This window comes from Botrytis sinoallii (genome assembly GCF_014898435.1).
Source record: "Botrytis sinoallii strain Bc 23 chromosome Unknown BSIN_007, whole genome shotgun sequence".
Taxonomy (NCBI): Eukaryota; Fungi; Ascomycota; class Leotiomycetes; order Helotiales; family Sclerotiniaceae; genus Botrytis; species Botrytis sinoallii.
The window spans coordinates 810119-822839 of record NW_024066034.1 but is presented as its reverse complement, the minus strand read 5'-3'; the positions used below and the strand labels follow the sequence as shown (position 1 = coordinate 822839).

At 43.2% G+C, this 12721-nt stretch overlaps 5 protein-coding genes across 5 annotated transcripts; 3 read left to right on the top strand and 2 right to left on the bottom strand.

Annotated features, from left to right (window-relative positions):
* Window positions 1-206: 206 nt before the first annotated feature.
* Window positions 207-1579, bottom strand: EAF02_004656 (uncharacterized protein; the record flags this gene model as incomplete). Its single annotated transcript, XM_038900704.1, has 4 exons — window positions 207-562; window positions 619-764; window positions 814-1001; window positions 1067-1579. The coding sequence occupies 4 exons, from the start codon at window positions 1577-1579 to the stop codon at window positions 495-497; spliced, it is 915 nt and encodes a 304-aa protein (XP_038759216.1). The 3' UTR covers window positions 207-494.
* A 1255-nt stretch (window positions 1580-2834) lies between these two features.
* EAF02_004655 (uncharacterized protein) lies at window positions 2835-4144 on the bottom strand (the record flags this gene model as incomplete). The annotated part of the gene is made up of 3 exons (XM_038900703.1): window positions 2835-3604; window positions 3654-3843; window positions 4115-4144. 3 exons carry the CDS (start codon window positions 4142-4144, stop codon window positions 2835-2837), a joined length of 990 nt encoding a protein of 329 aa, XP_038759215.1.
* A 319-nt stretch (window positions 4145-4463) lies between these two features.
* Window positions 4464-5104, top strand: EAF02_004654 (uncharacterized protein; the record flags this gene model as incomplete). The annotated part of the gene is made up of 2 exons (XM_038900702.1): window positions 4464-4533; window positions 4587-5104. The coding sequence occupies 2 exons, from the start codon at window positions 4464-4466 to the stop codon at window positions 5102-5104; spliced, it is 588 nt and encodes a 195-aa protein (XP_038759214.1).
* A 684-nt stretch (window positions 5105-5788) lies between these two features.
* On the top strand, window positions 5789-8109 carry EAF02_004653 (uncharacterized protein; the record flags this gene model as incomplete). The annotated part of the gene is made up of 3 exons (XM_038900701.1): window positions 5789-5870; window positions 5921-7873; window positions 7940-8109. The coding sequence occupies 3 exons, from the start codon at window positions 5789-5791 to the stop codon at window positions 8107-8109; spliced, it is 2205 nt and encodes a 734-aa protein (XP_038759213.1).
* Window positions 8110-9220: 1111 nt separating this feature from the next.
* On the top strand, window positions 9221-11922 carry EAF02_004652 (uncharacterized protein; the record flags this gene model as incomplete). The annotated part of the gene is made up of 5 exons (XM_038900700.1): window positions 9221-9388; window positions 9462-9556; window positions 9619-9736; window positions 9789-9887; window positions 9943-11922. The coding sequence occupies 5 exons, from the start codon at window positions 9221-9223 to the stop codon at window positions 11920-11922; spliced, it is 2460 nt and encodes an 819-aa protein (XP_038759212.1).
* Between the last annotated feature and the right edge of the window lie 799 nt (window positions 11923-12721).

Sequence of the window (12721 nt, the reverse complement as noted above, 5' to 3'; positions counted from 1 at the left end):
GCGCAAATTCGAAGGGTTCCGCGTCCAGTAGTCGTTGTCGCAAAAAGGTGGGTTATTTTTTGAGGATGGATTCTATTCATTTGTGTGCGAAGCCTTGGCGTTTTTTTTACACTAGCGATGACGGGAATCTTTAACCCCGCGCGCGAATCTTGTTCTTTCAACACAACACAATATCGTTATTGTTCATCAAAAATATGTTCAACTTCTAGTCCAACGTGGCGAATACAGTTTTGAGGCATCTGAATACCTGCAATTAATATAGATTGCACTCATAACACGGATTGCTGAAAATGTGAGAGTTCAGGTAATCTTGAACGATTTTCGTCTCTTAATTTTGTCTATTCTCTTGTGGTATCATGAAAGCAAGCAACTTCTAGGTAATCTATAAACTCATAGGTAACTCCTTCTACGCCGTCCAATTCAGCTCCGATATTCATCCAATCGACCTGAAAGGAAATTGGTTGTCGGAACACTTCAGATAGGATATATCATTTTTAGTCGACCCATTGTTCAATCTCCCATCCTTTGATATCGTCCTTCACTAGGAGCCTTAATCGCTCGACTACAGGATTTAATTAGCATCTGCAACATGAACATCAATGATAGGAGTGAGCTCACTTTTCCACTCTGTATACATATGTCTGGCTGCGTTGGCTGCGACACGGTGGTGTGGACCCACGCTACCAATTTTCGCATCTCGAGAACTACGCCAAACACAAGTTGCAAGATTTCGTCCGTTCTTGTCAGGTACTCCGAACCAGTACCTACAGGCTGTCAGTTTATCTGCCGCATACCTGGGATTTGTTAACCTACTTGAGAAATCCTCCACTTTCGGTCGCCTCGGCGTGGGCAGCTTGGTCAAGAGCACCAAGATCAGAGTAATGAGCGACAGTTTCCGGTGGGACTTGAGATCTGAAAACAACAATGTAAAAAAATTCCTCTTTCCAGGTGTAATTGGAGGCTTTTGCCAACTCTCCAAGAGAATCCATGACTTCTTGCCACTAAAGTAAGTTCGGTTAGTGAACCTGAAATTTCAAGACTTGAGTCAGGATATTGGAGAACATACATTGAAAGTCTCAATATATGGCGCAGCTGCATAATCTTCTCTCAGACATTTCAATCCAACAAGCGCTCTAGCAAGCAATTGATTTGGTGTATCCAAGGTATCGAGATCTAGTAGATGAGGTTTTTCGTCGTATGGACTGACCACCAAGTATCTATCCTCATTCAAGCTATCATTCTTGCTGCTTGAAACGGGATATTTCAGTTCAGTTGAAGATTCGAGTGCACTGGAAATTTCATGGCGTTCAAGTTCGTTGAAAGGTAGAGTAGGAGATGTAACAACGGCCATGATGTATGGAAGTATAGAAATTTTAGGTCTGATCAATTTTAGGGAATTGTATAGGAAGAGGAGGTGAGTTCGAAAAAGATGTTTTGAGGATTGAAGAAATGGATCGATATCTTCCAGACTGTACTGGAACGAACCTATGGGAAAGTCAAAGATATAAGAATTGGAAGGGAAAGGTGAGTCGAGGAAGGAGCGTCCAGGACGCAATTGCCCAAAAAGATACCACGACATGGTTTTGGATCAATAATATACTACATTTAATTATTTTTTGCGGGGATGTCGACCGTTAAATGACTCAGGATGGTACGAATCACAGCCCCTATTGCGCCATTCTCGGGTGTGGAAGACAATCACGCCTTTCTTTGTTTCGATTGTAAAATCAGGGGAATCATAAATAGCCCTATAAGGAACAAAGATCTACCAACGTTAAATGCGGGCATCAAAGACTTCATGGCATTGTGAATGAACTTTATTTTTGGAGCCTCATGTATATATTATACTAATTTGAAAGTTCGGACGCCATGACACCCAAAACGGTGAATTGCAACTGCAACCTACTGCAAGCTGAATTGTCCACGTCGCCAATTCTTCAGTATCTTGATCAGAGTTTTGATACCTTGCATCAAACTCTATCTGCCCATTGTACTTGGTTAGAGAAGATTTAGAGTTCCAGAGATTACTCAGACCGACTGGGAAGCCTAATTGGGACGCTTGAGCTGGAACGTTTGACCTCTCCATAACTGATAACTGGTAATAGATACTCAATGAGCAAGGTGTTTCATTCGAATCCATCTTCATTTCACTAGCACCATTTTCAATCGAATCTTGGATGGCTTCTTCTCGGTCATGAGATGAAGATTCATTCGAAGTTTTGTGTGGTCAGACTAATAAATTATACTTCTTTGTGCACGTTTCAACATCTTTGACACTTCTCCGTTTGACTCCACCGGATCGATTCGCCTATGTAGAGTTTGAACAGACATCATCTTTGCAACAAGATTCATATCAAGTCTATAGTTTGCCTGGTCTACATTAACGGATCTTCTTAAACTCACCGTCACTACTGTCACTAATGTCACTATCAATAGCTCGGCCTATCAGCCTGCCTGATGACAATTGATACTGTCGATAGCTAGAAATTCCATCGAACCAATAAACTTCTCATAAGTCCGCGCAAAAGTGAAAGCAAAACTGTGTGTTGATATCGTGTATGATTGTTTCCACCAAGTCGAAAATCGGATAAGCTTGGCGATATTCGAATATTGAAAGCGCACGCATATAGAGAAAGAGTCATCGGGGGGTCATGGACCGCAGAACTCTGATTGTCCACATGGAATTAAATGTAATCTTTTCGTCCCATCTTTTCGTCCCATCTTTTCGTCCCATCCTCCTCCTATCGTACATATACCCAAGAAACTCTGTCAAAAATACTTGTGGCATTGTACACGCAGTGGGACCACTATCCCCAGATTAATGAACCTCCGTCTTAAACTTTAGGCTCCCGTCTATCTCCCAGCCAGACTCTTCCACTTTCATAAGACCCTAAATAGAGGCCGCTACCCAGTGCCGTCCAGCCGGCTCTTAAAATAGCACCTCGAAACAACCCTTTCATTCCAGCTTCCGCAATAACTTCCCGAGCAATAGTGAGACTGCCCTTTTTCTTCCCTCCAAGGTTATCAATGGATTGACCTCTCTTCTTGGCTTCCTCTATCTTCTTCTTTGCCTCACTCTCAGAGTTTTCTCCTGATGCTGCAAGCATAATTCGGGTCTTCACTACGTCGACGGGTGTTGTGATCACAGCTGCAATAGATCCGGCACTTCCAGCACTAACTGCTGTTATTGTTGCTGTCTCGAGCAACGAACCGGTCAAAGTTCCATTTTGCCTCCGGTAGTTCTTAATCGACTCTTTCATGTGCTCAAACATAGGAAATTGCATTGCGGTGAACGGGAGATTGCGGGCAGCTAATGCCGTGTATCCTGTGAACAACTGCGAAGGTCTTTTGAACTTCTTCAATGCCTGCATAGTAACTGAAGCCCCAGATGTTGAGGAGTGGGCTGGCCGACGAATCATCTGTGCATTTTGCTTCAACACCTCCGCAGGAGTCAATATAAAGCATGATACCAGTTCAGCTACCGCCGAAGCTGCGCTGTGCACAAAAGGTTGGGGTATCAGTGGCGTGTTGCTGCTACCGAAGCTTGTATTTGCTTTGGTGAGAACAGATTTTATTCCTTCATACGTGGTGAAGAATGCTCCTGCTGTGAAACATTAATATTGAGGTAGATTCAAAAACTCAGGAGCTCATACATGAAGGTATGGTCACCAAAATTACAGGTCCAACTCCTTGATATAAACCTCGAAATAGTAAACCACGATTGATGGCTTGTTTCGATGCATCAAAGTAGATCTTTTTATAATCTGGACTTTGGAATCGGGTCTTAAGAGTATCCAAAGGGTATACTAGAAGGTCGACAGCTACTGCTGCAAACGCTCCCGCCTATGAGTTGTGTTAGAAACGTGATCAAAACATTCCAAACCAGAGATTTTGTATGAAGCTAGAAATAAAGTACAGTGTCCCCCAGTGAAAAAGGAAAAAAATGGACAGCCTGACAGTCCTTGGCGCTTTATCATCACTGCTGTTGGAATTTTGTATATCTTTCCCCTAGCTCGCCGGGGGCCAATTAGAAGCCATTTGGAGGGGTAATCTTCCCACGCAAACACTTGCTTGCTTTCGCTGTTACAAATTTTTATGAACCAAACAAACTTACAAGAAGAACATCTGTATGTGAATTTGACATTTGAAATCATAATGAAGAAAATGAAAGACTTCAATAAGAAATGTTGGAAGTAAATGAGACATGGACCCTCCGACCATCGTCATAGAAGGGAGCTTTATCGGACGCTAAGATATGATGTATTGTAATCAAAAAGAAAGTCGAGCTCTCACCTCAGCTTCATTTGGCCACTCAGCACTCGGGCAAGCAAAATCAATTTCGCAGATAAACCACATACAATAAAACCTCCCTGTTTAATTTTATTACCTTCACACTGGCGAACTGGTTTTGGTCAACAACCTCGCGAGCTGAGGTTATTAGAAAGGCAGCTCCCCGAGAGACAATGGCGGAACCTGCTCCAAGACCACAAACATTAACTCCCCAGTTTTGTTTCTCAACAGTTGCGCTGAGAGGTATTTCAATGTCTTTTCTAGTATTATACACAACTAGGACTAATATTCTATAGATTTTCTTCGTATATCTCGCGCCTCAATTGACGATAGTATAACACAAAATCTCAATGCGCTCGTAACACCTTCGAGGGAAGGGTTTGACCCCTCATCTACTTCGATCCGCAATCCTCGATCCCCTCACTCAAAACAAATACCTTCCACTGCATGTCAGAAATTCAAGGAATCGGTTTTATTTTCTTCGTGGCAGACAAGATCAGATGTGCTGAATTATTGCGCTTCGGTTGCTACGAGTCCGGACCCCGATGATCCAGATTTGCTGGAGAGACAGGTTGAGAATGCTAGGGATAGGGAGAGGGTGGTGGATGAGAGATTGGATCCGTATTCTGCTAGATTCTTCCCGAAAGAGGCGCGGACGGAGAGGTTGGCTGCTATTGTGAGGCAAGAAAGAGGGGTGGAAAATATTGTGAGGGCGAGGAGCTGGGGGCTAGTTAGGGAGAGGTGTGGCGGAGATTGGGAGAGCTGGGAAGAAGCTATGGATCAGTGGAGGAAGAGTAGGGAAAGGCCTCAATGAGATGGTAGTGTGCAAGGTTGCACAGAAGCGGGAGTTTTGGGATGGGTTCGGGAAATTATATACAGAGGACTAAATGACTACTGATGCATATACCTGGGAAGCTTGTATGAGTGTATGAGAAGCAATAGAAAGAATCAACTCCAACTAATTTAAAGTATAACGCATGCATATCTTACACCATTGCACGAGAGCAAAACACGGGATGCCTAGGTAGTTGTTGGGAATAACATAAATCACAAATCATGCAGAATGCTTCAAATCTAGACACTTTCTTATAGTAACCCAAACACCAAATAGAGAAAGCGATTAATTAGACTTTCATTACGTTGCACTAGTCTTATAACACCATTTTAGTGAGCGTACAACATGTTTGGAAGCGGATATGAAATTCGTCCGGAAAAAAGCCGGAACTTTCCACCATTGCAACCTCGAAAGTTCAGTAGAACTTATTAATACACAACCCCTCCAAACAACACAACTTCCCAACAGAGCAGGAAACTTCCCACCTGTGAGACGGAACGTACAGTCTAGGACTTTTCAATTATTATCAAGGCCTTCAATACGACATCGAGACTATTGAAAAGGATACCAAAGCATTGTGAATCCTGACGTCAGAATCACAAAACGGTCTTCAAACCCCCCACGCTGTTGAATAGCTTTTCTGGCAAACGCAATTGAACAGCCATGCCACAACCTTTATCTTCGAAAGAGTCCTCACTCTTCAGGACCGTGGTTCGAAATTATGAAGATAAGCAGTACAAGAAAGGTGCGCTACACATGACAGCTTCTTCACAGGCGCCAACTTACAATCTACAGGTTTGAAAGCTGCCGACCAGATTCTGAAAAAGAACCCTAAACATGGAGATACTTTGGCTATGAAAGCTTTGATTCTAAACTCTCAAGGGAAATCCGACGAAGCTTTTGCGCTTGCGAAAGTGGCTCTCCAATGCGACTTCAAATCACACGTCTGCTGGCATGTCTACGGACTGCTCTATCGCGCCGCAAAAAACTTCGAAGAGGCTATCAAAGCATACAAATTTGCTCTGAAACTAGAACCAGACTCGCAGCAGATTCAGAGAGACTTGGCGCTTTTACAAGTACAAATGCGTGATTATGCAGGCTATCTCGTTAGTCGCAAAGCTATGCTAACTGCTAGATCTACCAGTCGACAAAGCTGGACTGCTCTAGCTGTGGCATACCATCTCAATGGTGAATTGGCAGAAGCGGAGAGAACGTTAACCACGTATGAGGGGACTTTGAAGAATCCACCCTCCAAACTCGATTTCGAGAACTCGGAAGCTGTTATGTACAAAATTACGTTAATCGCAGAACAAGGTGATATCAAGAGAGCTTTGGAATGCCTTGAATCGGATGGCAAACACAACCTCGACCGACTGGCTGTTATGGAGCTGAAGGCAAAATACTTGTTCGAGCTTGGACGAAAGGAGGAAGCTGTAAAGGCATATCGTGCGCTGGTGGACCGCAACCAGGAATTCAAAACCTACTATGATTCCTTAATCCAAGCTATGGAGATCGACCCAACCGATTTGAAGGCTCGCAAAGCTGTTTACGATGAATATGCAGAGAAATACCCACGATGTGACGCTGCGCGCCGATTACCGTTAGATTTCTTAGAAGGCGAAGAATTTAAAGAGGCCGCAGACAAGTATATTCATCGTATGCTGGATAAGGGGGTTCCATCTACATTCGCAAACCTGAAGCATCTGTATGCCGATGCATCTAAGAAGGAAGTCTTACCGTCCATCGTTCAACAATATATTGAGAGTGGGAAAAGTGAAGAAAGTTCGGAACCAAAGCGAAACGGTGATACGTCCAAGGGCAACTCTTCGGCTTACTACTTCCTCGCACAACATTACAACTATTATTTGAGCCGCGACCTTGACAAGGCTTTGGAGTATATTGAGAAGGCTATCGAATTAGAACCCAAGAGCGTAGATTTCCACATGACAAAGGCGCGTATATTTAAGCATCAAGGAAACACCCAAAAAGCCTCTGAGATCATGGAAGAAGCTCGCAGTCTCGACACTAGGGATCGTCACATCAACACCAAGGCCGCCAAATATCAACTTAGAAATGATGAAAACGAAAACGCCTTGAAGACTATGGGTATGTTCACAAGAGCTGAGACTGTGGGTGGACCGCTAGCAGATCTTCATGATATGCAATGTGTCTGGTTTTTGACAGAGGATGGAGAGTCTTATGCTCGCCAAAATAAAATTGGCTTGGCTCTCAAGAGATTTACGGCAGTCTACAACATTTTTGATGTCTGGTATGAAGACCAGTTCGATTTCCATTCTTTCTTCTTACGTAAGGGTCAAATTAGAGCCTATATAGATATGATGAAGTGGGAAGATAAAATCAGAGAACACCCCTTTTACAGCCGAGCAGCTCTTTCGGCAGTAAAAGTCTATCTTTCGATGCATGACAAGCCAACATCAAACGGAGTCAACGGATCTGCAGAAGAATCTGAGGCAGATGCTCTGGAACGCAAGAAGGCAGCAAAGAAGGCGAGAAAGGAAGCAGAGCGTTTGGAAAAAGAAGCTTTGGCAAAGAAAAATGAACCCAATAAGCCAGTGAAAGATCAGGATGGAGAAGTAAAGAAGAAGGATGATGATCCTAATGGGGAGAAACTGGCAGAGACCAAGGAACCGCTGGTTGATGCTATGAAGTTTTTGAGTCCGTTATTGCAGTTCAGTCCCAAGAATATTGACGCGCAAATTCTGGGGTTCGAGGTATTTATTCGTAGACGTAAGTTCTCTCTTTATTTTTGATTTAGCGTGTATCATCTTGGGTGCGATTGCTAACACCAAATAGAGAAACACCTCCTCGCGCTTAAATGTCTCATGGCTGCATCGGCTATCGACAAGGAGAATGAAAGTGTAAAAGAACAGAAGATTCGCTTCCAGAAGGTCGTGGAATCGGAACTTGAGGGAATTGATGCTAAGGTTGTGGAGATCATTAAGGAGGAGTTTGCTAAGTTGTGAGGGGAACCATCTCTGATTGGTGAGGGGAACGGCAGCATTGCGAGATCTGCAGGGTATTAAAGCTTTTCTATATAATACTTCGAGGTTTCTCAAACAACATAGCGTCATGGATTGAAGGCATAGCATAGCATGGCTCTTCAAAGTTGACGGACTTTTATAGTCTCTCATGATCCAACGTCTCTTTCATCTTTGACATTGGTTCATGGTCGGAAGGATTGGGGAGAATTAAAAAGAAAGGAATATGGAGGAAAATGAATTTATCGATGGATTGGTAGATAAAAGTTTGCCTACCTATTTTAGGTGCCGCTTCAGCTCTTCTCTCTTCTACTTATCATGGATCTGTGGGCAATATCATGAGTGGAGGATGATGAAGCAATGGAAGGATACCGATTTGGGTGATGATATCCGCTGTTTGTAGATGATAGAAAGAATGGACTCAATGTTGAATCAATGCAATGTGCTCAGACTGAATTCCTACCTTATTTGATTATGTAGATGTATAACCCGGTGACTAACCGGAGAGAAGTACCTTTCAGGTTATCCTTCGTGTTGACTTGGGGTTGTTTTAGGACATATAATTAAGATTCTAGTGGTACTCGTTGTATATAGATGATTCTACCATTGCACGATTCACCATCTATCAAAGATCACTCCACAATCTTCATTGTTATACATCCCGAGGTCACGATTGTTAGATGAATTCCTCGGTAAATTCTCGTATAAAAATGACACTCAGCATTCTTCAGCAAATCTGCGGCTATGGATGCCTAAGGCTTTCAATCCAGCTGCCGAACTCAAAGATAGCAGGTACCCCAAAAATAAATTAAAATGGAGATGAATTAAGCAAGTTCGCGTCAAGTCAAATCCAACCGCGTCCATCAATTCTGTGCATCCTACAACGTTAAAATACATAATCCCTTGCCCAACTAATTCTACAATTCTAGAAACAATCCAACAAATATTTACTTTGTAAATATCTTCGCAAATTATCCTCTTGTAACATTATCTTTGCGTCTTCCTTTTATCAACTTTATTTGTTGCATTTGCGACATCAACCAACCATCAAAGGCTTATACACCTTGTACCGAGATCTCTGGAATTTGACTTCAAGATGGTCTCCGCCAGGAAGCGTGGAAGGCAGGAGATGGAAGCCAGTGAGCTTCCAAAGGAACCAAGTATGATTGATCAACTCCGAAATATGTGGGAATTTGCAAATCTTGCGCAATGGATTTTCATTTTTGGCAGGACGGTCAAAATCGATGAGAATATTGGAATCGAGGTAATACATCAGCCTTCCCTCTAGCCTTATCCAAACGTTACTTCAATACTAACCAGCTGTCTCAACACGATAGGAACTGGAAATGGAATGTTCGAAAACACACTCGACTGTTCTACCAGAGATTGGTCTTGCTCTATTGAAGTTTGTTTCTGCTCATCGAGGGCTCACGTAAGTCAACTCCTAGGATCCCTTTATTAAATATCGTAGCCTTGGCTTACTAAATCCAACAGTCCTGAGATCTTCGATGAATATACAAGAAGACAATATGTTGCCAAAGCACCCGAGCGCAATCCATATGGTACCGAAGAGGAACCCGCCAAGTTTACAGATTTCGATGCTTTTACTAAGGTAAGCACCTGCCAAACTATACTTCATCGAGCTTTATTAATAGTTATTGTAGATTCGAGTTCTACAGCAACTTACTCAATGGGCCATGATTAGTCCAGACCGTATTCGTGAGAGGATGGAAGAAACCAAGGACATCGAACAGACCTCTTGGGTAAGCCAGTATCGATTTATGTCCATACCCAACATTACTAACTTCTTGAAAACAGCGCATCGAACCTTGTGGATGGGATTCGGATGATCGCGAATACTTTGTGCTAGACGACAATCGATTGTATCGTCGTACTGAAGCTCCACCACCTCCTCCTCCAGCTCCAGCATACAAAAAGAATTCAAAGAAAGGCAAGGCGGCTGCAAGGGCAAGCAAACGAAGGAAGACAACAGACACAATCGACAGTGAAGCCGAAGCATCGGTAGAAGCACCAGTAGAAGAACAAGTCGACGATGGGTTTGGAGGCGCAAAATGGGAATGCATTGCTGTTTCATTTGAAGAGTTTACCGCATTCGCAGCATCAATGGAGAAAACCCGGGATCCGAATGAGAAGATATTACGAAAACGCATCGTCGATGATGTGTTGCCACTATTGGAAAAACAAGAAGAAGCTCGAAAGCGCAAAGAAGCACAAAAGCAGCGCGAGTTAATCAACATCGAAAAATTGGCTACAGCGAAAAGATCTAGTAGAATAGCTGGTAAGATGGAGCAACAGAAGCAGGAAGAAGAAACTAGAGAGGCGGAACGCAAGAAGCAACAAGATTTAGCAATAGCAAAGAAAGAGCAACAAAAATGGCTCAAGCTAGAGAAAGAAAGAGAATCACGAATGATGACTAGGGAACAGCGAGTAAAGGAGAGAGAAGCACGCCGCATCCTCCATGAAGACGAATTGGCCAATCTTTCTGAAGATAGTAGAAAGGTTGGATCGGGTGAAGGTCGTCTCTCGGAACGTCATCTAAAGGCCGAAATTGAAAAGAAGAAGCAAGCGCTCGAACAACTTAACGAAGAAGATGACTGGATCTTTGACTGTATCTGTGGCGCCTATGGGCAGATTGACGATGGGACCCATAGTATTGCATGCGAAAAATGCAATATTTGGCAGCACAGTAAGTGCGTTGGAGTCAGTGAAGCTGAGGCTGATAGCGAGGACTTTGAGTTCATATGCACTACTTGTAAACGTCGTGCTGAGGAGGCTGAGAAGGCTAAAACTCACCCACCAATCAAGATCAAGCTTGGTCGACCTGGATCTTCTTCCTCCTTGGCGCCACCCAAAGAAAATGGCGTCCCAAGTTTGGATAATGGAGCGATGTCAAGTGGTAGGCTATCATCAACTCCAGCTTCACCACAAAAAGCAGCACCTCAGCTACATCTCTTTTCTACTACCAATGGAGCGCACAAGTCAGCACAATCAGAAAAGGGTTCTTCACCTCGTTCACAGAATAAACCTCCACCTATTCTGCCACCAAAGTTCACCAACAGGAATGAACGCGCAGGCTCTCCAGTCGGCAAATCTGATATTAGACAATCCATCGAAACTCCCGTCGGGGAAAGCCCGTCTTTATCACGATATAATGGTTTGGGCAACAGTAATCCTTTTTCCTCTCCCGTTCCTCACAGTCCAACTTCTCTCCCGCCCCCAAAGAATTTGACTACCAATGGCGCGGCTCGGTACAACCAGTCCCCTTCGAAACCTCAAAGCTCGCCAATATCTTCACCAATCCAACAACATGCCGATTTGCCAAATCTCAAAAATAATGGAGATGTGCCAGTCCAGCCCCTTAATGGGTTCCACAAAGAGCATAACGATCGTCGTAGTTCATTCAACTTTTCATCACCTCTTGCAGGAGTCCCCGTATTGACACCATCTCAAAAGAATGGGCCAATACCAAGTTCATCGTTTGAACAAAACGGGCATGCCGCAACGCCGAGTGGAGCGTCACGGTTTACTATGATAACTGCATCATCCCCAGGATTAGATCAAGATCCACTTGATCCAGGTCATGCATCGGCTCTCCCATCGTCGATCAGTGGAATTTCTCCTACAAAACATTCTCCTCCGCGTCCAGCATCAAATGGCTCAACAACCCCCGCCATTCTACCCCCAGTTGCTCCATTATCGCCGAGTCCGCGATCACAAAATCTTGCTCCACCTGTAAAGCCTTCAGAGTCACAATTGAGTCAAAACACAGCTCACTAAACACCGTGATTATAGATCAGCACAATTTCTGGTGCCTTACAAGGGCTTGATTCTCGCTTTCTTGTTGAACAGCCAATAATGCTTCTGCCTTCCAACACAGTTTAAGTTTTTCGTTTTTCTCTTTCCTGCAATGTTTGATCTTGCAGTGTACCAACCTCATATGCCATTTACCTGTGCAAGATTCACGCAAACATATTCTCATTCTTCTCCCTGTATTACATTTTTGTTTGTGAGTGGCGTTGGAATGGGAAATTAGAAGGGAATAAAATGGCGAATTTAAATATCATGAGGATGAGGAATGAGATACATCGTTCTGAGATGAATGAATGGGTGTATGAGTGTTGATGGATAGATGCATATCTGCAGAGTCATCTTTGACTCTGGCTTTAGGAGATAGGACTTGTATTATGTTGAGAAGTGACAAGATGTTTTGGAATAGGAAACTGAATCGGTGGGTTGGTAGTTGTGAGCGAGACGACTTAGTTGCATGAAATGCGAGATGAGATGAGATTACAAAATATCAATTGTACTTTATATGTTAAATATCAGTATATTTATATATTTTTGATTTTTGAGGTATGTAATTTGTGATGTATATGTGCTTGATGGACAGATGGGGTGAACAACATGACATAATTCGGATTTGATGAGATTCATTAGGTATGTGCTTTTGAGCTGGGTCAAGTGGCCTTTCTGCTTCCTATACTTTATTCATTCTTCATATGAGCAATCTGAGGTCTAATATGATGTCCATAACTCAAATCTTATCTACTTGCCTCGTGCTCGAATCGGCCAAGAT